The 21,939-nt window shown below is 39.6% G+C and overlaps 2 protein-coding genes across 4 annotated transcripts; one reads left to right on the top strand and one right to left on the bottom strand.

Annotated features, from left to right (window-relative positions):
• Positions 1-10: 10 nt before the first annotated feature.
• mrpl14 (mitochondrial ribosomal protein L14) lies at positions 11-1,871 on the bottom strand. Of its 2 annotated transcripts, none has more exons than XM_056396308.1 (3): positions 1,740-1,871; positions 1,299-1,401; positions 11-630 (listed from the first exon to the last, which is right to left on the bottom strand). In XM_056396308.1, exons 2-3 carry the CDS (start codon positions 1,376-1,378, stop codon positions 264-266), a joined length of 447 nt encoding a protein of 148 aa, XP_056252283.1. In that variant the 5' UTR covers positions 1,379-1,401; positions 1,740-1,871; the 3' UTR covers positions 11-263. The 2 variants fall into 2 exon arrangements, with proteins under 2 accessions (XP_056252283.1, XP_056252282.1); XM_056396307.1 differs by having other exon boundaries at positions 1,616-1,756.
• A 128-nt stretch (positions 1,872-1,999) lies between these two features.
• On the top strand, positions 2,000-21,860 carry tmem63ba (transmembrane protein 63Ba). 2 transcript variants are annotated; one of them, XM_056396304.1, is made up of 24 exons: positions 2,000-2,341; positions 7,885-8,104; positions 8,388-8,467; positions 10,588-10,629; positions 11,798-11,888; positions 12,007-12,044; positions 12,177-12,319; positions 13,097-13,148; positions 13,251-13,359; positions 13,450-13,520; positions 14,076-14,156; positions 14,274-14,397; positions 15,248-15,381; positions 15,506-15,643; positions 15,855-16,008; positions 16,205-16,311; positions 16,449-16,535; positions 16,654-16,719; positions 16,981-17,143; positions 17,459-17,564; positions 17,751-17,918; positions 18,046-18,161; positions 18,267-18,338; positions 18,689-21,860. In XM_056396304.1, exons 2-24 carry the CDS (start codon positions 7,910-7,912, stop codon positions 18,866-18,868), a joined length of 2,517 nt encoding a protein of 838 aa, XP_056252279.1. In that variant the 5' UTR covers positions 2,000-2,341; positions 7,885-7,909; the 3' UTR covers positions 18,869-21,860. The 2 variants fall into 2 exon arrangements, with proteins under 2 accessions (XP_056252279.1, XP_056252280.1); XM_056396305.1 differs by lacking the exon at positions 10,588-10,629.
• Positions 21,861-21,939: the final 79 nt, after the last annotated feature.

The following is a 21,939-nucleotide window of genomic DNA, read 5'->3' as shown; positions in this document are numbered from 1 at the left end:
CTCCTATGCGTTCACAGTAAAGGTTATATTTATTGTAAGCATAGAGACGCCTCAGCAAAAGTCAAACATGTTGACAAAGACTTGAGTCTTTTACATATATTAAGTAACGATAGGATACTGTAAGGACATATATGCTTCTTTTAAAGTTTACTGAAGAAAAAAGCAAATATAAAGAAGCATAAAATGTTCATATACACCCCAGCAGATGTCAAACATACAGAGTATGTGTATTTCAAAAAAATCACAGCTGAATGATGGAGTTATCAAACAAATGAACTAGCAATTGCTAACACTTTAGAGTAGTCTCCCTCCAGTTTCCGTAGATGTGTGGGCATAGGAACCTTAATCCTTGTACCTGTAGGGTTCCCATTTTCCTCGATCAGAACGACATTGTTCGAATCAAAGCGTGGACTCATGCGTTCTCCAGGCATTTTTTGTCCAACGATTAGCGCTTTCTTCTTCTGTCCTTTGATGGCAAGCAACACTGTGTCACCAACTTTCCCTACGCCATTCTTGGTGTAGACATGGATCACTCTTGGCGATCGGTGATATGGGGTATTTCCAAGACTGCTGTTGTCCACTACACGGACTCTTGTCATTTTTTGAACAGCTGCAGCAACAGTCGACAGACTGGCAAGACAAAAAGTACAAAGGTCATCTTCAACTTGCAGGACCACCTGCAGCACTGCATTTTACCAAATATCACAGATCATGCTAATGAGTTCAGTTTTCCTTCAGAGATCACCCTCAGTCAGCAATCATGCAAGAAATTAACTTTCCTGTAGGGAAAAGTCTAAAGCAAAAATTCACCACATTACTCTGGACAATTTGCATTACTCACTCCCATCTATTTTCTGATAACCTTTGTAGGCTTAAACAACTCAAAGAAATTGTGACAGCATCCTTCTGGCTTCACTGGAATAAGGGGCCACAAAATTTCAAGCTGTCAGAGTTGCTATTGTTATAGCAATATACAAACACCTTATACTGACATCATACAGTAACAACAAAGTGTTACATCCCTGTGAAAACATGCATTTCTCAGCCATTGATATTGCAAAATTAAGTAGATTCTGTAATCCAGCAAATTTGCCTTTAACATCAGAGAGGGAGTTAATAATTCACTCAGACATGCTGAAGCATGTCACTGTGCCAGTGAATTGTTTAAACTTATTGTAATTGTTTTAAGAACTTAAGTAAAATATGTCAAGTTGACAGTTACCCAGACCACACCGACTTAACATGCTAATTGTAATGTCTTACACAATATTTGGCTCTAAACCTAAAAAATATCTTACCTAAACGTCCTCGGATGAATTATGGACGATGCGTCTACGAAGAGTCCAGTAAGGGATCTTGAAAGCTGGGGGAGAGCCATACCTACAGCGAGTACTGTGCCAACTAGAGAGAGAAAGTATACACAGTTAGCTGCTAATAAGCTAAAGGGTTTGCTAAGTATATCGCTAGCAACATCTAAAAAAATCACAACTCCTGACAACAGAGCCGAATCATTTCTGGTTTGTTGTTTTATACCCAATAATAATTCAAATACAGGATTAAATTAATCTGAAAGCTTAAAAAATTAAGTTTAAAACGTCGGTCTTGTTAGCATTACCCTTCTATCACGCTCCATGCCAATGTCAAAGGTGTGGCGTCAGCGACACGCGACAGACTGTCTTTAGCCGAGTTAGCTGATAAACACAATATTCATTAGCTTATCAGAAATACATATTCCTTACTGAAAATGGGAAGATCCGCATTAGTTTGATAATTGTTGATGACTGTCAAACCATTTGTGCTCGTACAATTAAGAATACTTAAAGACAATACAACATCGGTTAGCTTGTTTGTACTTCGTAATACGTCATACAAACGCGCTGGGGCGATTACATAGAAATAGGAGGGTATAGAAGCTATACAACGAAGACCATGGAGATTTTGGTCTCATGGCGTAGAAAGATGTGTGGCGTCTCTATCTCATCTTCTTCTATGTACGTCACGCTGTAACCCTGACTGGCTGCGCCTGCAGTAGGACTGGTCGGGTTAGCGAGAGTTGTTCAACCGGCTGACAGACATAACCGAGGTAGCGGAGAGCTGTCTGTCACTACTAACAGTTTGTCCGCTTGACTGACTAACGCCATTTGGATAGCTTTAGTGTTGTGGCCGGGGAAGTTCAACCAAACCCAGTTTGATGCGGGAATTAGCCACCAGTCGTTAGACAGTCTCCACCTGTTATTTGCTACATCGAGGGGCTAAGTTAGCAACGTCAACGTTACGGCTGACTGCTAGCCCACATTAGCTAATTGTGACAGTTTCTACCCCTGCTGCGTATCATAGTAAGGTAAGTAGTTTTTCTTATTTATTAACTGTTTTTATTGCTATTTCACTACAGAGGTGTTTGATTGTTCTCTACAGTTGTGGCAACTAACTGCCAATAACGATGCGCTACGTCGTTAGTGAATTTAAAGGTTGTTGTTAGAACAATAAACGAGTAAACACATCCCGTAACCATTAGCGTTAGGCTAACGTTGACGAGCTTCAGTAATGTCAGCAGCAGTGTAAGTTGGTTTTCATCATTGATGCAAGTTATACTCAATAAACGAAAGTAGGGTTGCCAATTGTGTGGATTCTTGTATTGTTTTAAATTAGACAGTGTCATTACCGATTATTATATTGCGCCGCCCCCCCCGAAACCACAAGTCCCAGATTAAGAGCGCCTGCTGGTCCACATCAGACCCGGGTATGTCTGGTTTGTTGTTACTAATCATATTCCGGTGTTCACGAAGGGGTAGATCAGTGAAGGCGGGATGTCAGGATATTTTTCAAATAACTTTGAAGACTGCTTGACTATCTGCTATTGGGATATTGCTTTTGCATGGACGTTAGGATACTAGAAACGATTTTAGATAATGCATATATAGCTACAGTTTTAAAGTTTGCCTGTTTAGCTGTTTAGACACACCTTTAGGTAACCAGCGGAACATCAGTAATTCCTAACATATCTCAGCTGTGTAGCTAAAGCCAGTGGTTGAGCAATGATGTATTTAGAGAATATCGTTGACATTAATAGGCTAAACTGTAATGTTTCACACACACATGGGCTTCATGATGGACTAGTTAGAGCTTGGCTGTGACAGTTAATGCCCTAAGTGTTTCTTTGTGCATAGCCTATAAAGGGATAAACATGAGCTGGCTGCTCGCAGCCTTAATGTTGGTCATCGGCCACACTATGGTCTAGTGACATTGATGCAATATGATGGAAGGTCTTTCAAGGAGAAGTATCAGTCTAACCCTAACCTCTGCTCATACTGATTTTATACAAGATAAAAGAAAACAATACAAATAGTATTACTTTTTAGTACAATAGTGCCATACTAGCTTCATTACTTACCAAATGTTGAGGGTATTTGTGCATTTTTAACATGAATAATGTTGACTATTTATGATTGGATTGCATTTTGTGGCATTGATCATTCATAGCATCTATAAATGTGAAACATGATGATAAACAACCATCACAAACAGAATGAAAAGTGATGTCGTAAAATTGCCTGATTAGTTTGACCAATCGTCTTAGTTTTGAATTTATAATGGCTTATAACAGTGAAATGGATAATAAAAGTCAGCTGTTCACATTACACTAAACCTCATATTCAAAAGACTGCGACCACTCACTGCAAGTTATTATTGCTTCATAGACCACTAAAACAATTAATCGTTTGAATAGCTGCAGTCGTTTATGCTCTTTTTGTCTTCAATCAGTCCAGGCTTCCCTTTAAAAGCAAAAGATTGGATGGAACACACCCCAGTCTTTTGAAGGTAGACTTCAGTGACAGTAACAAGATTACATTTTCAGAGATAACGTAATTAATTTATACAACAGACTCAATGTTGTGCTGCTGATTTTAGATGAGAAGCTAGGTGCACTTGTGTTCTTTTCAGTATAATAGTCTTGTCTCCTATAGCATCAACTTTAATGTCATCCATCTAATCTAAATGTTGGTATGATCTCTCTATTGTTCAATTTATGAAGTTTTAGTACAAAGATTTTTGACCAATAAATACTAATTATGTTTGCAAGAATCTGTCAGGAGGGAAAGATATTTTATTTCAACCCCAACATTTAACATTTTTCCTCATTTCCTTGTTTTGTATTGTGTAGTTTTAACATACATGCTGTGACATGATTATGAAACTGTAATCTGACATCGTCATAATCTGTGATAATGAGAACTCATACACTGGGTAGTTGTCAATTATTAATAGGCTAATAGCAACAAGGCTAATATGTCAAATCATCCTTATCAGCCAGTAGCATTGTTGGAGAATTCATGTCAAATCAAATATTTTGTCTTATACAGTAGATGTGTGTTATTAAAATGATCGCAGTGATGGTTTTTAACCAGCACTTGTTGCAGGAAGTGAACATCACTGGAGATACATTAGTGGAAGTGGAACTTTTATAGTATGCTAATGTCTCTTCTGCAAGGAGCACATAATAGTGGGTTGATTTATCCAACCACATGAAGGTTTCCAGTCAATATCTGGATTATAGGCTAGTGTAAAAGAGATGATAAAAACCAATTACATTTACATAGGCACCTAGTGTGTGTCCCTCCTTTGTTAAATTTGGTTTTATTTAGTTAGCCAAGAAAGGTGGAGCATTTCAAGTTGATGTTGCTTGACCACTGCTAACCTGATTCATAACCCACTGTGAGTATTACACAAAGCCTGTTTAAATATTTAACTTATGAAGATTAAATAAATAATGACTCACGTACTAATGGAAAAAGCACAAGGTCATCAATATGTTTGCAGTTGCTATTTGTAGATGGAAAGTAGTGTAGAGTAAGTGTTGTGCAGTTTCAATTTCATTTGTCCATACATTAACATGGAGGCACATGTGGCAGTGAAAAGGTCTGCATCTATATAATTAGCATGTGATAAACATACAGCTGCCTTAATGAAATTGAATAATGCACTGTATTGTATGACTTTTTCCCGTCATTTGTCCTTATAGATGTTTTGCTCTGATGTTGTTCGTCTAAAACAAGCAGACATATATTATCCTGAACAGTCAGACAGACCACATTGTTTTGCCTGCTTAAGCTGTAGAGCAAACGGCAGACTCACTGTAGATTGAGTTTCAAATGGACAAGCATGGGATTTTCTCCCTCACTGCTTTCATCCCTTTATGTTTATTTGTATTTTGAGAATGTGTGCCAGTCTGATGGTATCATGGCAACTAGCATCAGGTGGAAAGGTGGCACAGTATTTCTGTGCTGCTGAGTCATGCTGTAATCAAACAGTGCTTTTAAAAATGATTTTAGACTTTGAAATGACAATAAAATCAATATCTGTTTTAGTATTAATTGGTTTTAGACATTTGTGTGCAATGTGGGTTGTTACACTAGTCATAGAATATGAAAATCTGTTAAGTTGATTAAGTTAAAGTTATAGATTTAAAATGAATAGCAGATAGGATTTGCAAAATACACAAAATACATTCCTTCTTTCATCATTGTGCTGCCTAAATTTTAAGGTTGTAGCTACAGGCTACAATTTGTTTACAATCTAGTATTTAGTTAATATTGGGTTTTTTTTTGGTTTTTTTTTTATCCAACTGAAGCTGATTGCAAATCTCAGCAGTTGAGAGTGGATATGATTTCAGAAAACATCAACTTGGGGAATCAGTTACTATTTAAACTGATATGTTCTACCTAAATTGTGCTTGTTTGCTGTCAGGAGTCATGGTCCAGATGTATGTGTCACACATTTATTAGCACTTTGAAAAGCCAACATGGCCTCCTGTTTTGCTTGGATCATGCATGTGCACAAGGACATGCTATGGTGTGCTTGCCAACATACAAATGTACCAACAAAGGCAGTGTAGAAAAATAATGCATGTAAACTTGCATGTAAATAAATGATGATTTAAAAGATATTTAAGAAACACAATTGGCAATCTTGTCATGAATACCAGCTTAAAACACTTTTTGAGTCAAAGAGCTGTTGACTCAGCTTAACCCTGCTAATCAGTTATAAGTGCTTTATTGTCAGGTGTATTGTTGTGTCCAACCCCTGTAGATTAATAATACATAATGATGAAAAATGTATAGATGTATACTATGTACATTTTAAAAGTAACCATGACTCTGACATTGCAGCCTAGAGGTACGCTCATACAGTAATATCTATAACCTAGGTGATGATTGTGAAGTGTGCTTAGGCCATTTTTAAGATGTTGGTGTTGAATCTTAAACAGCTGGAGCTGTGGCGATGGATCCAGGATCTGCAGCAGTGTTTCTGAAGGCATAGGGGGGTATGTTGTGTCCTCCTTGGGTTGAGACCGGGCCATTTGAACCCTGTGGTCTCTATCGGCTTATTGTTCAGCTCTGGCTGCGTCCCTCTCCACTGATGTCACAGCATTCCAGGGAGCGGATAAATGAGTTAGTGTTAGGGCAGATGAGCAGCATCGTGAATGCTGCTGGTAATAGTGGGTCGAAGGGCACAAATATAGCAGTGTAACTGTGCAAACACACTCGGCAACACTCTCTAGAACACCTACGCGCCCTCTCCAAGCTCTTTGTTCAGTCTGTGTGAAATATGACACCTTAAAAACGTGATAGCATGTAGATCAGGATTGGATTGTTTTGCACCTCCAGGGTGGTGGGTATGCTTATATTGACACATCATTAGATGACCACAGATAATAATTGGGTGTCTAGTGTTTTATCTAAGCTATACTTTTGTCCTGCCCCTCATATTTGCTATGGAGTTTAAATGGTCATCTAAGCCTGTTTCCTGACCAAGACCATCTCTGTCTGTGTCGATGAATGTGGACCTTGGTGTTAGGAGGACTCACCAAGATATCTCACTTCATTTGTCCTGGGGCAGGAGAAAGGACTATCTTGGCTTACTTAAGATGTTAAGATTGATTTCTCATGACTCATTCTCCCTCATACACTATTCATTTTTTGTCAATGTTTTCCATCATTGGCCTTTAGGTTGCTTGTTAGGTCATCTGCTTGTTGTTCCTCATTGAAATGCATCAGAGACTGGAAGGAAGAGAGTAAAGTTAGAAAATTTAAAGATATTTCAACAAGCCACACTGTAAAGTCTGATTTGTTAGAGTTAGACACACCCGACTCCTAAACCCGCATCAAGAGTTAAATGACCAATTGTAATTAGATAGGGTTTCTCTGAATTTTCAACTGCTCTGCAGCTTTTAGGTCGTTGTTTTCATCGTACAACCCAAATATAGACTGTTCTCATCAAACCCCAATAAATGGCTGTACCCAGCAGAGGCAAGCTGAGTGTACGTTGTCTGCCTGAGAAAAAACGGATGTGGCCGCTGAAGACATTTGAACATCTTGCAAGCTTAAGGCAGATGTTTATTTCGCTGTTGGCGGACAGAGTCAGAGAGAATATTGGACTTGAAATTAAAATTTGTCATTTCGCTAGCAACATGTCTCTCGGTGTTGCTGGTTGGTATTTGCACTTTCATTTTACTACAGTTATTTTTCTTCAACTCAGACCAAAGTTAACTATGTGTCATTGACACATATATTGGCCATGAAGAAGGAACAGAAAGTGCACAGTGATTTAAAACGAGCAGATTTAAGTTGCAACGCATGTGGTCAAAAGCAACAGCAGAACATGTGACTAATGACTAGACAGAAATAACAGCAACAGTAGGAAGGGGCAGCAAATATAAGTTTCCAGTCATTTCTATCTTCTCTGCATTTCTGTTTTTTTACTGGAGGGTGGTACTCTTCAGAATTTTACCAATGACAGAGCCATACAGCGTGACCAATATGGCTCGAATGGAATAGTAATAATCAGCATAGTAAGTGTTATAAAGCTTTTACCGTTTCTTTACAGGTTGTCAACATGCTGCAGTAGAGTGATGCATCGAGTGTTGATATTAATAATGGCCATCTGGGGAGTGGAAGGATGCTCCAATTCGGAGAGCTGCCCGACGCCCACGCCCAATTCCACCAAGGACTACTGTTACTCAGCCCGAATTCGCAGTACTGTACTCCAGGGCTTGCCTTTTGGAGGGGTACCAACCGTCCTTGCCCTTGATTTTATGTGCTTCTTGGTGAGTCTTTGTCTGTGCCCAATGGAGTGCCGAGTTACTCCAGCTGAGGAGTAAATTTTTGCACCATTCATCAAAATATCCTATTCATGATGCAGTGCTAGCCCTTCATTGTTTTGTGTTTTGTGTTATCTTCATTACTCATAGAACTGAGGTGAAATACTTCCAGGAATGTGTTCTTAATTGATAAACACCTTCAAGCAGTTATGTAACCTTTGTTCAGTAGGTTTCTGTAATGTAAATAAAGGAACTGGAGATGTTGACAGCCCTTGTTCTGTACTTATAGGGGCTGCTGTTTGTGTTCTCCATCTTGAGAAAAGTAGCATGGGACTACGGGCGCCTTGCTTTGGTGACCGATGCTGACAGGTAATTAGAACACATTGGTCCAGACTGGAAGGTCCAGTACCAAGGTTTTTTGCCATGTAACAATATGTATGACATGTAACATTATGGCCAACATGCACTGATATATCAATTATGGCTGAAATTTGATATGTTAACATCACAATTTCTTTGTACAAGTAACAAATGTTGAATTCACAGTGATGGTTAATGGTTAGTATTTGGTAGATATCTTTGTCCAAAGTTAATTGTTTGGCTCACAGGCCAAGAGATGCTAACCTAAATTACCTTCCAAAAATATTAATCTGCTAAAATAATCAATTGTAAAGTGTCAATCAGTTATTTGTACTTTGTGTTAACTTAAACTCCAGATGATGTATTAAGGCAAAACAATTCTTTTTAGCAGAGGAAATTACTGTTCAATATAATTGATTACCTCAGCAAGCAGATTGTCCACTCTCCAGTTGGTTAGTTGCAGAAAATATTACGAACAGGGAACAGCAAAGAAGAATTTAACTACACAACAGCTTCTAGCAAAGACAACATTGTCAGTAAGGCTTGAAATTTGTTATCCACGTTGCATTCACCACTGGTGGTTGTGACTAAAAAGACCCAATCAAGAGGCGATATTTCTTTGTCATCGTCTCCAAAAGTCTCCGTCCAGACTAAAATGCAATCCCAGAGTTTTCAAACAGGGTTTCCAGAAGTCTCAGTTTTAGGGGCTGAAAACACCACAGTTGTGTGGATGCCAGGAGTAAACGTAGGAGAGGTGAGAATTTGTAAAACAAAAATGCATTAGCGTGGATGAAACTTTGGAATTTAATGTGATTTGTCTATAGTTATAGAGTGTATGGTGGTCAGTAGGGGCAAAAAACAGCTTACACTAAAGGGTGGCTATGGCAGCCTTGTCAGCATTCAAATGGTAGTGTCTCAGAAGGTACAAGCCATTGTGGCTGTTGACCCTTATTGATTTATCTGCCAAAGATAAGTTTTATCAGTGTCTGGCACTTGGTGGCTGTTCATTCTGGATGTTAGTTAACACTGAAAAAAATCCTGTATTCTTGTTCTGTGGGTGTGTTTCAACAGAAGTAGACATCACAAGGATGGAGCACCAGACAGGAAGTCAGCGTCAGCAGTTTTCCTTTAAATAGCAATAAAGCATACTGACATTTTCATGCATTGTCACAATTGTTTATTCACTTTGAAATAGAAAGGCCAGGCTGCTGTTGGAATAAGTCTGAAATGGAGGAAGAAATGAAGAATGATTAGTAACTTATCAATTATAAATAAAAACCCCATTAGATCCATTTCCCAGACCACTTTAAAACCACTGTCTGCATCTAAACCCCATGCACTGTAGTTCCCCACTAATGTGTGATGATATCCTGCCAGATATATTGGGATAATTTGTGACTGACTACACACTGATCGAATTAAGAGAAAATTTTGGGAGCAGCCCGTTAACAAGGGCTGATTCTTCTGCTCCGTTTTAAAGTGCTACATCATGAGATGAAACAAAAGGACTGATCAAAATTGGGAGAGAGGGAGATGAGACATCGCTACAGACCTATTTGACTGTGAACCCTGAAAAGTACATGACACGGTGCTCCATCACCTACATCCCCCTGCTGTGCTTGTGTGATGTTGCAGCTACACTATTTTTGCAGCTGCATGTGAGCAGAGAGTGGGGTTGCAGCATGGTGGGAGGATGGGAGGGGGGTGGCAGCATGGGACACTTTTGTAACACACAGGAAATGTAGTTTGTTGTCTCATGACCCTGTGCTGACTCGAGATCATTGTCTGTCTTTTAAATTCTTGTAAATTCTGATATGTGAATGTTTCCTTATTTGGAAACACAGTTAATCATCTGAAAATGGGATAAAACTTTGATATGTGTGTGGCTCCAGCTTCATAAGCTTTGACTCTCAACTCAAATGAATAAAGGGGTTATTATCAAATCATAGGCCATAAATGCAATTATCTGGCAGGATAATGTATACCAGAAAGAACAGAAACCTTCATTGGTATGCCTGTAGTGTAATATGCCTCCCCAGATTTTCTTTGAAACAGCACCCGTACTGGCCGACAGGGCCATTTCCTCTTAACTGAGCTGAATGGCTTTGTTTTGCTTCTCTTTTTACCAGACGAATGGATCAACGGTACAGTCGCCTGGATGATCGGGAATAGTATGTTATATCTCCATATTGTAGACTCACTGCCTTTTTCTTCTCTCCTTTCCTCTCTGTAGTTAAGCTAACTCATAACTCTTGTCCACTCTGCCCAGGCCACCATGGTTCTCAGTCTGTTTTTCACTCTTGATGGTTTAGGGTTTTTTTTTCTTCCTTCTCCAGGCGTTTCCCAGTGCCAGACTCCTAATTATTCTCCCTCTCATTGCCACTCTTGTACTTCTGCTGTTGGGTGTCCCTGTCCTCTCTCACTATCCTAATCAGATCTGTGTGTGCTAATCTGTGTATTGACCTCTTTATGAAGCACAGACTTCTTCTTCTGTCTGAGCGCACCCCATGAGCCGCACAGACAGGATGCTTACAGGGAGAGGTAATACTTCCCTGATCTGTGGTTGTTCATAGACAGGCCCTTACATGGTGCACCTACAGTATATCCTGTCTACTAGAGCTGAGATGAGCCCTTCCTCCCCACAGCAATGTGGGAGAGGAGGACTGATGGTGGCTTAGAACCGCAGGTTCTCTCCTCATTCCAGTAAAGATCTCTTAGAGCCCTGGCTGACATCATCCTTTCATGTAGTGTTCAACACTGAACCAATGTTCGAATTCCAGCAGAGCACGGGCCTCTTCATATTTTCCAGTTATGTAGAAATTGAACCGACATGATCTCCCTGAGGTCAAATGTGTATACAGTAAATGATAAGGGCTTGAAGCTGTATTATGTCCAGGAGAACCTGTGGCTCTGCTGGACATTCTCCATAAATCTGCCTCTTGATGACCACTGGGTTTGTGTTGTTTTCTTGGTGAATACTCTTTTGACTAGAGCGCTACCTTCTATCTTTATCACAACCTTTCCCCTGACAGTGATGGTGTAAAGTAGACTCCTTACTCCTAACGCTGCATGAAATGTGGCTGCAGAGAGTGTTCCTACGGTTGACTGGTTTACCAAATCAAATCCTGTGTGGAGCCCACGCCGGGTAAACAGGGGTGACTCTCTTCAGTCCATTTCAGGGCGTGTGTTTGTGTGTGTTTTGTCTTGTCAACTTTCCATACTGTTGGTAATCCCACTGTCATGAAGGGCAAAGAACTAACATCCCCTTGTGGTTCATTCTGATGTTTGGTAGTTGTGTAACATCATGCAAATACAATGTGTTGTGTTTTCTACACACAGTGTGGCCTCTGCCATGACATCAGAGACACCTGAACGCTATGAAAGGCTCACCTCAGTCTCAAGCTCTGTGGACATTGATCAGAGAGACACCGTAAGTGTGTTATTGTTCTTATAGGATAAAATAAGATGTTCTGTCGTGCAGGACATACTGTATGTTGCATGTGAAAACTGGAACAGCACCTTAAGCTCTCTGCTGTCTTCTTTCTCAGGGTTTCTGCTCCTGGCTAACTGCTATCTTCCGCATCAAGTGAGTCAAGTTACTTACACCATGTTGGAAGAAAAGAGAAATTGGTGTAACACTGATTAAAATGGATATTACACTTTTTCTGCTTTGAATTGCTCTTAAATCAGTGACTTTGTTGGTGTGTTCTCTCTGTAGGGATGAGGAGATAAGGGAGAAGTGTGGTGAGGATGCAGTGCATTATTTGTCCTTTCAGCGACACATCATTGGCCTGCTGGTAGTGGTGGGCGTGCTCTCTGTGGGCATCATCTTGCCCGTTAACTTCTCGGGAAACCTGCTTGGTGAGTTGATTGGAATGAACTACCAGTGGATCCTTGTATGTTTGTTTTAGCTTGTTTATATTTTCTTTTTGATGGTCTCTTTTCTTCTTCCTCTTTCCTTCTAATCTGTCTTTGTGCTTTTTCTGTCGGATGAAGAAATCTGCCTTCCCATGTACAGATAATACAAAACTTTGCCATCTACTCTAGCACAAAAAACAGACAAAAAAACATATTATTTATATTATATATAAATTACATATTTATATTATGTACACAACTGTACAGCACCATGCTTTTATTCTGTAAAATAATAAGAACACCAAATAAATATGTTGTAAGAAATATACTTGGATTCAGACAAATCTGAGAATTTTCAAATACAAAGAATTTTCAATTTCCTTTTTTTTTTCCTGTGTGACTAAATGGTTCAACATGGAGCCTGGGTGCCGAACTCCTTCCTGCAGCTGTAATCGAGTTTTTTACTTCCATATAAAATTACCTGCCCTTAAAATGCATAATTTATCATGCCTCTATCATTTATCAGGAATTTATTATTCCTGTCTTTTTTTCTTCGTCTCTTATCTTTTGTCACGAGTTTGCTCTGCCTTCTATGAAAGCATACTTTTCATTTTGTGTAGTTAATGGGGAAATTACTCTACTCTAACAAAATGTCCTTTTACTTCTGTACCAAAATAAACCATGTCCCACATTCCTTGCTGTATTATTTGGAGTGCAGTACAATATAATACGTGGCAATGAATTATTATTAATATTATTATTATTATTATTTTTATACAGAAAACAATGCCTATAGTTTTGGACGAACCACTATAGCAAATTTGAATGCTGAGTAAGTAGCTCTTTTACCTTCACTTTATTTAGCATATACTCTGTTGCTCTGTTGTACTTTCTAATCCTCTGATGAAATTCTGTTTACCCTTTATTTCTCCAGTAATACACTACTGTGGCTACACACCACCTTTGCATTTCTCTACCTGTTACTGACGGTGTATAGCATGAGACGGCACACCTCCAAGATGCACTACAAAGAGGATGACCTGGTGGGTGGCATGCTTTCAGAAAATCCTCCTTTTGGACACATAGTTCTGAATGTTGTTGCTAATTACTTCCCTTTCTTTACTTCCATGCAGGTAAAACGCACTTTATTTGTCAATGGGATCTCCAAATACGCAGAGGAGACTGAGATAAAGCAACACTTTGAGTAAGCACTTGTCACTGGGGTCCTGGCTCCACAGATAATATCTCTCAATGCTTAAATCTGTCTTCTTATAAAAAGGTTACACCGCACTGTCGTCATGGGTTTTAGCTGTGCAGTAACTGTATTAAGGCGTATGAGAGCCATGCCTTTTCTTGTTAAAAGCAGCTGGTTTGTCCTCTTCCTTATGGCTGGGATCAGACAATGACAGGCCTATATGTGTAATTGTCCATAATAGAAGCCAGATGAGCAGGGTTATGCAAGTCATGTGTCGAGACCGAGGAGGGGGTGCTTGGCTCAACTCCTACTCGGCCAAATAGTGTTAACCAAAACCTTATCTTTGGTCCACTGCAAAAGCCCCTCCACGGTTGAGCAACACCCCCTCCACCCACTTCACCATTTTTGGTCTTGCTAATGTTATTATAATATAGTACAGAGATGTCAACTACTGTAAATACACTGCCCTTGATGTCAACAATGTGTAAGTATTGCACTGTACATTTGTACTTCTGTAAATGTATCCGGTCTTTCACCTTCTCCCTCCCTGTCCTTCTCTCAAAGGCATGCATATGAAAACTGTGTTGTACTGGAAGCTCGGATCTGTTACGATGTGGCCAGGCTGATGTATCTTAACTCTGAAAGGTAACAATGTTTCAACCATTAGTGTGTGAATGTGATGTCTTAATGGCTCCAGGACCTGAGCCTGTTTCACTGAAATAGTCCTCCTTCAGTTTGACACAGCTAATGTTTTGTATGCAGGAAGAAAGCAGAGCGCAACAAGAAATTCTTCCTTGACCTTCAGGCCAAGGAGCATATTACCACCATGATCAATCCAAAGCCCTGTGGACACCTCTGCTGTTGCGTCATCAAAGGCTGCGAGCGGGTCAGACTAACATCGTAACTTTATCTCAGAATTACACACTCCTAAAACTTGTTTACAAGCTGATACTAACAGCAAGATAAGGAAGACATCTAGCTGAGTTTTGATTCGTGGAGAAGCAGGGCTAAGCAGGAAAAACAACTGCTCCTACAATAGCCACAAAGATAACATATTTTCAGTAGTAAATATATTTGAAAATGCCAATGCTTACGGGTGTATTAAAAAAAAGAAACATAGGGTAAGGTAATTACCTATGAACAACTGTAACATTAATATAAGTGGTAAATATAATTATTACTCCTATATCAAAATGTTAGTAGCAGATAGTGACAGCCAGGGCAAGTACAACTAAGCTTATGGGTTCTACTCACACCTCCAGTACTAATAACATGTAAGCTGTTAGATTCCTATCATTCCTGTTTAAATAACTCTGGCCATCTCTCCCATATACTGATAACACCCTATTGGGCAAACAACAGCATCATTCAGTTTGACATAAAATATAGGCCATCTCTCTCAAAAACCTTGATGGTAACATCTTACATACATTAACATTGTCAACTTCTCCTTGTTTAGCCATTCAGTATTGTATTCATGTAGGGACCCCATATTTTCCAAAATACAGACTGCCTTTTGTTCAATTTAAAAAATAAATGTTGGTCAATTGTCTCCACCACTGGTTAAATTATATATATGTGTGTATATATATATATATATATATATATATATCATTATACTAACCCTGTGTATTAACTGATATTCACTATAACTGTAATCTAAGGTGATGGCAATGAGGATAAAGTAAAATAAAAACAAACATCACAGAATGATTAAATGTTAATGTCCTTCACAGGAGGAGGCAGTGGGTTACTACACCAAGTTGGATGGACAGCTGAAAGAGGACTACAGGAAAGAGAGAGAGAAGGTCAACAGGAAACCTTTAGGAATGGCCTTTGTCACCTTTCAGAATGAGTCCATTACTGCCATGTAAGTTCATTTACACATGGTAAAATAAGTGAATGTGTGTCCGTGGTATTATTTTTAAATTGACATATTACATTCCTCTTGACCCACCTCAACATGTGTCGTTTGCGTTGATATCTGTTCTCAGAATTTTGAAGGACTTTAATGCTTGCAAGTGTCAGGGTTGTCACTGTCGTCGGGAGCCCAAGAGCTCTCAGTTCAGCACCAAACTGCACACACACAACTGGACTGTCAGCTACGCCCCTGATCCACAAAATGTCTACTGGTAAGAACACATTCAAGTCACATTTTCTTTACTACGTTCTTAATATCACGCTGAGTTATAATTGAACTTCAGTTCACTTTGAAGAGATTTTCTCACACCAGATGAAAAACCGGTTTTTGAGCTGCAGTATCAGTTTACTGGCCAGCTGTATCCATAACTGTGGGTCATCACCCAGTGTCAGTCTAACCGCTACATAACCTTTATCCCACAGGGAGCATCTGTCAGTGGGAGGATTTTCCTGGTGGATCCGCTGCTTGATCATCAACTGTGTCCTGTTCATCCTCCTGTTCTTCCTCACCACCCCAGCCATCATCATCTCCACCATGGACAAGTTCAATGTTACCAAACCAGTGGAGTACCTCAATGTGAGTGTTCAAAGTTCAGTTCAGGCATCTCTGTCATTACCATAATGAAACAGAGGAATTATTTCAAGAGACACTGAAGGAGAAGAACAAAATAAGCTCTAACAGCATTTAAGTCAGAGCTGTCACAAGTCAGCAGGAATTCACCACTCTTGTTTCTTGACACAACATGTCCATGTCTTTCTGATCTGTCCTCCAGAATCCAATCATCACCCAGTTCTTCCCCACCCTCCTTCTGTGGTCCTTTTCTGCCTTACTTCCTACTATTGTCTACTACTCTGCCTTCTTCGAAGCCCACTGGACCCGGTATGAGTCACACTTTCTGCAATCAGTCAGTCACTTTAGCATATTCAGAGTCCTATTGTCTTTATTCCCATTTGATGTTGAGGTTGTTCGAGTGTGTTGTGTCTGTTGTAATGTGTAAATTTCATTTGGTCTTATAGCTCAGGAGAGAACAGGACCACAATGCATAAGTGTTATACTTTCTTGATCTTCATGGTCCTGTTGCTGCCCTCCCTAGGACTCAGCAGGTATAGCACATTTTTTAAATATTACTTTCAATACAATTAAATGTAAATGTATACATCACTTCATTTTCGTCACCCTAAATATACTAGGTGATTCCTCTCTTTTCTTGTATCCTTGCAGTTTGGATGTTTTCTTCCGCTGGCTGTTTGACAAAAGATTCTTGGCAGATGCTAAAGTGAGATTTGAGTAAGTAGCAGATTTTTATGGATGTTGAATACAACTCCATAGCACTTAGCACAAAGCAGAACAGGCTGTAAATATACAGCATTTAAAGTCCAGTTTGTTTGGGACATTATTATAATCAACTCATTTAGAAATACCGCAGCTAGGTCTCATATAGTTAATTTAATGTGGAATTAAATTAGTTTCTGCAGTAATGTGTTTACTTCAGTTTGAGCCTGTCCTTTTCAGTCTCTAGTGATATAGACCTTTTTCTTTGCTCTTTAGGTGTGTGTTCCTTCCTGACAATGGAGCCTTCTTTGTGAACTATGTCATTGCGTCTGCATTCATTGGAAATGCCATGGACCTGCTGAGGATCCCGGGTCTGCTCATGTACATGATCCGCCTCTGCCTGGCTCGCTCTGCAGCTGAGCGGAGGAACGTCAAAAGGGTTAGTCCCTGTTCTTTGCCAAGTTCAAATTATTCATGGGTCCATGTGAAACACATTAGTTCAAAACTTAATAGCAGAATAAGTGATCTCTTACATGAACATCTACTCTGAAACTGAATGAGAAAGTAATGGTTTCGTTGTTGTGTATATGAACATGACAATTAAGCAGATAAAATCACAAAGCCAAGACTTTAATGTCATACAATACATAATAAATGAGAATCTCTGCTGTGATTTTAAGGTGGACTTGTTTTTTACTATGTTAATCAATAGATTTAGAATTTTCTTTAATATCTTGTCATCGTGTCTCCATAGCACCAAGCCTATGAGTTCCAGTTCGGGGCAGCTTATGCTTGGATGATGTGTGTCTTCACTGTGGTTATGACCTATAGCATCACCTGCCCAATCATCGTCCCTTTTGGTGAGTGCTACCATTTAGTATCCCTGCTGGGTTACTGCTGTTTCACATCTTGATAGTGCGCTGATTAAATGACTGCAGGAGGAACATACAGAGGGCAGGCAGTATAGAGTGGTTCTGTTCTTTATACGGAAGCTTATCAGCAGGCCTAATTGGATTACTTCCACTGATTGTCCTGTGTCTGTGCAGGGCTGATGTACATGCTGCTGAAACACCTAGCAGACAGGTACAACATGTACTACGCCTATCTGCCATCCAAACTGGACAAGAAGATCCATTCTGGAGCTGTCAACCAAGTGGTGGCTGCTCCTATTCTCTGTCTCTTTTGGCTTCTGTTCTTCTCCACTGTTCGCTCGGGTAAGAAGAGGACTCCATCTGCAGGCCACTACTGTCCTAACACATGCCCACATTTATTTACAGTATACAAGCCACTCCGACATAAACCACATGTTAAACAAGTGTCCCTCCACTTTTTTTCCCCCAGGGTTTTCAGCCGCAACGTCCATGTTCACGTTCGTAGTTTTGATCATCACAATCATTGTCTGCCTCTCTCACGTCTGCTTTGGACATTTTAAATATCTCAGTGCTCACAACTACAAGGTAATCAAGTATTCATCACTTTTTGTTTTCTGAATTCTTAATGCCAGTATTTCACACAGGCTTTATATTCAGCTGCTTGTGTTAAATGTGTGTTTTCTGTCTCAGATTGACACCCAGGAGATTGATGGATTGGAGAATGGACGTCCAGTGTGCGCTTCTGCCGCTAACAGGGCAGCAGTATGTATTCAGTCATGTTTATATAATATCAGCATGTGCCTCAGCATCAAACAGTGAAAAGAAACATGGCCATGGGGGGGGTGACCATGGGGTCAAAAAGAAAGGAAAACATGGGTTACACACTTTTAGTTCCTATGCAAAAGTGACTTAATTTATCCAAAGTTTTGACTTGAGCTATGTCACAAGGCATGAAGTACAAAGTCAATCAGATGTTCCATATGTACACAAGAACACAAAAACTCTACTAAGACCAAAGATTTGACAGAACAAAGAGATAAACAACCTTTTTTGTAATATGAACTTGCATTCAGACTTTAACATTGTGTTTTATTTCATTTTCTCCCCTACAGCAAATGTACATTGCTCAGGTACTTCAAGACCCAAATTCAGAGGAGGCTGGCTCAGGCAGTGGCGAGGACGATGGCCAGGGGTCCTCGCAGGACGAGGAAATAATCAATGTTGAAAATGGCCTGAATGAGGACTTCCAGTCTGGTGAGGACAGCCTCATTGATAATGAAGTGCATCAGTGATACTGTCCGGACTTTAAAAAATCCCCTAAGTTAACTTGAGGAGTGCACTGAACATGTGAATTAAACTAGGAACTGAACCAACAGTTCTCCAAAGCATCTCAACCTCCATCGAGGGACTTCACACTAACATAAGCACACTGTCTACTAAGGATTTAATGGATTGTTGCTCAAGGACTCTTGCGTTTCCTACACTGGGTCTCATCAAACCACATCTTCTGTGCACCTGCAGAAGGGATGTACTCTTGACAGTGTAAGGGCAGCAACGTCTTTCTGCTCCGATGTAGCTGAGGCACATCCTGAAACACTACACATGGACCCGTGAAAGAAAGACACTAATGCACAAATGAATATTTTTGCCTTGTCATGTAAGGGGAGTATTCTGTCTGTATTTCCTTAACATATTGCACTTCAAAGAGAGGACCTGTCCGATAAGCTCGAGTTTCACCATGGTACTGTAGTACAGCATGCCTTCAATTGCAAAGGGTGGAGGGATTTTCCCATAATCCTTTTGCCAGTATCTCTAATTGTCTGCACTAGATGCTTCCCCTGAATAAGCAGCTTATAAGAGAGGAGAGCAAGAGAAGAGTTTTCCACACGAGCAGGTAGCTTGTTCTGTGCAGATATGGTGGTCTCAAAACTTCTTCCAATTCCATAGAAGCCTTTCAGAAAAAAAAGAAAAAAAATCATTGCTACTAACACTCCTGGACGCTTTGACACTACTGCTACAAAACTCTAGATTTGTGAAATAACCTTGTTTGACATGGTATTTATTTGTAGGCATGGAATTTTAAATGTTAATAAGCTTGATACATCCCTAAACTGTGGAAGAGGCTAATTCATCTCTTGGTACACTACATTGATAATGATAATTTTTGGCATTCAGTCCCTGAGCCTTTGTTGGTACTGCTGTAGGACTGCTGCTACTGATGCTGCCCCCATTAGGGGACAATCCTTGCACGGCTGCTGCAGAAGGACAGGAGGCCAAGACCCTGCTGATTCTTTTGTGTGGCTCAGAGGATGGAGAGAAAGGCCTTTTGGGGGGGTTTTCTGAGTCAGTTTCAGAGATACTCATTGTGACTAGTTCTCTTTATATGTTGTTCTCATTGTTATCTTTTTTTCCCATGTTTACATATGTATGTAGAGATTTTCGAATTAGCATTCAGTTTAGGTGGCTACTGCTAGTTTTATGAATGAGGTAATCCATATCTTACCACTCAGCCCTCTGTCAGGTCCTCTTCAATGTTTTGTGTAGATGCGTCATGGTGTAGGTAGCATACTGTAAGTTCCAGCTGTCATTGAGCATTGTTACGTTTTCCCATTTTGCCAGTACTCAGTGCCGAGTTTTAGATTGGTGAACTCAGCTGCGCCGTTTTTGGGATAACATATCAAATCTTGGGCAAGACCACACAAGAAAGTTTAGCAGTTACACCAGTGGTCCAGTTCTATTTATTGTCATACTCATGTTCAAACCTTAACTGTATGATATTGAACACTGTCGCCACCCCCACTCCCAATCACCCATTGATAACAAAATAGAAAATATATTCATTATGTTGTTTTTATGAAGTACTTACATATCCCCCCACAATTGTACATTCCATTTGCAGATCCACCGACCAGCTCTGTAAGGCCTCTGGCAGAGAAATAGGGATGCACTACAACATTTTCCTGATCTGCCTCAGCCATGTGAAGCAGCTTCTTTTCAGGTTCAACAACATTCAGACACAAATATCTGCTTTAACAGAGCAAACACCAAGTAACAAATTCTCATGTGAAACACAGTGCCCATGCAGTTATTACCTTACTCAGGATTTAAGAAGCCTCTTTTTTCTGTACACTGTGAGCTGCCCCATTAAACATAAAGACGATTGTTGAAAAAGCAAGGCAAAGTGCTGCAGACAAAGAACCACTACAGTCTGTCACTATGGGCCAATTATTATCATTGGTCCATAATATTAAAAAAATGTATTATCCAGCTGCTCAGAGAGCCATTGTGGGAAATGTGCACTAATCTTACTTTCACTTATATGACTGACAGAGAAGGGCACACCCCATATGGGTGTGACAACGACAACGGTGAACCTAAACTGTTTCCATAATTTGTCCATGGGTATTTTAGCACTACATATGGGTATATTATTATGGTAAAAACAAGAGAATTGTCAGACACCATTGACTCTGGTGCTCTTCTGGTCATGATAAGGTGATTTTATTTTTTATACCTCTTCATTTTTATACCTCTGAGATATCTTGAAATCTCTGAATGTGTTCTGTCAAAATAACACATACTGTCCAGCTCCGAGGGAGATGCTTAAAAATCTCATCTTGTCTAACAACTTCAGTTTTTAAAACACTGAATGTACATTAATTCCACAACTTTTTTGGTAAGTTGAAAGTGGCTAAAGTAATAAAAGTGTGATGGCTGTATTTAAACAGCTTCGAAAGGATGGTTCACTAAGATAACCAGAACTTGTTTTATACTACAACAAAACTAACTGGTGTCCTGTCCCATGTTATGGCTTTTCATTTGAGTACAGATCTTCATTTGTCAGTCTGATGGTTGCAATGATTTCCAGGTAGCAGTCTTTTGCTAGTTACGATCCTCGTGATGGATTTTATATTATCTTCATAAGATCTGTATAGACAGCGGGACTAACTGGAAATAGATGCATTGTTTTTTGTCACCAACAGTCAAAGACTATTAATAGAAGTTATCAGCTTGTTTCTACTTTGTGTTAAAAATGGGCAGTAAAACGTTTCTGTGTCTCAAAACTGTGCACAGCTAGAATGTGTTTTTGTGAGCTTTGCTTTTTTTAGTTTTACATTTTTCTAGATAGGAAGAGTAACAATAGCAGATCTCAGCATTTGACTGTCTCATTTTTTCATCCTTTTCAAAGGGCCGTCTGTACAACAGATATATATATGTATATACATATATACTGTATATCTGCTTCCCCCCAGCTCTTTGAACAATAAATCTGTATTTAATCAAGTCTGTCCACTTGAAGAGTTTCAATTCAACAGCAACAACACATTTTCCTTCCCACACACGAAACGTGAAATGAATATAT

Source organism: Seriola aureovittata, chromosome 14, assembly GCF_021018895.1.
Source record: "Seriola aureovittata isolate HTS-2021-v1 ecotype China chromosome 14, ASM2101889v1, whole genome shotgun sequence".
Taxonomy (NCBI): domain Eukaryota; kingdom Metazoa; phylum Chordata; class Actinopteri; order Carangiformes; family Carangidae; genus Seriola; species Seriola aureovittata.
This window is presented reverse-complemented; position numbering and strand designations above follow the sequence as displayed.

What these genes read in the sequence shown, in the direction of transcription:
- tmem63ba (XM_056396304.1), top strand. Translation starts at nt 7,910, where the DNA reads ATGCATCGAGTGTTGATATTAATAATGGCCATCTGGGGAGTGGAAGGA. An exon ending in ATGTATCTTAACTCTGAAAG is followed by an intron (nt 14,157 to 14,273) that starts GTAACAATGTTT and finishes TTTTGTATGCAG; the next exon opens with GAAGAAAGCAGAGCGCAACA. An exon ending in TTCGAAGCCCACTGGACCCG is followed by an intron (nt 16,312 to 16,448) that starts GTATGAGTCACA and finishes TTGGTCTTATAG; the next exon opens with CTCAGGAGAGAACAGGACCA.
- mrpl14 (XM_056396308.1), bottom strand. Translation starts at nt 1,378, where the DNA reads ATGGCTCTCCCCCAGCTTTCAAGATCCCTTACTGGACTCTTCGTAGAC. An exon ending in ATTCATCCGAGGACGTTTAG is followed by an intron (nt 631 to 1,298) that starts GTAAGATATTTT and finishes TTGTCTTGCCAG; the next exon opens with TCTGTCGACTGTTGCTGCAG.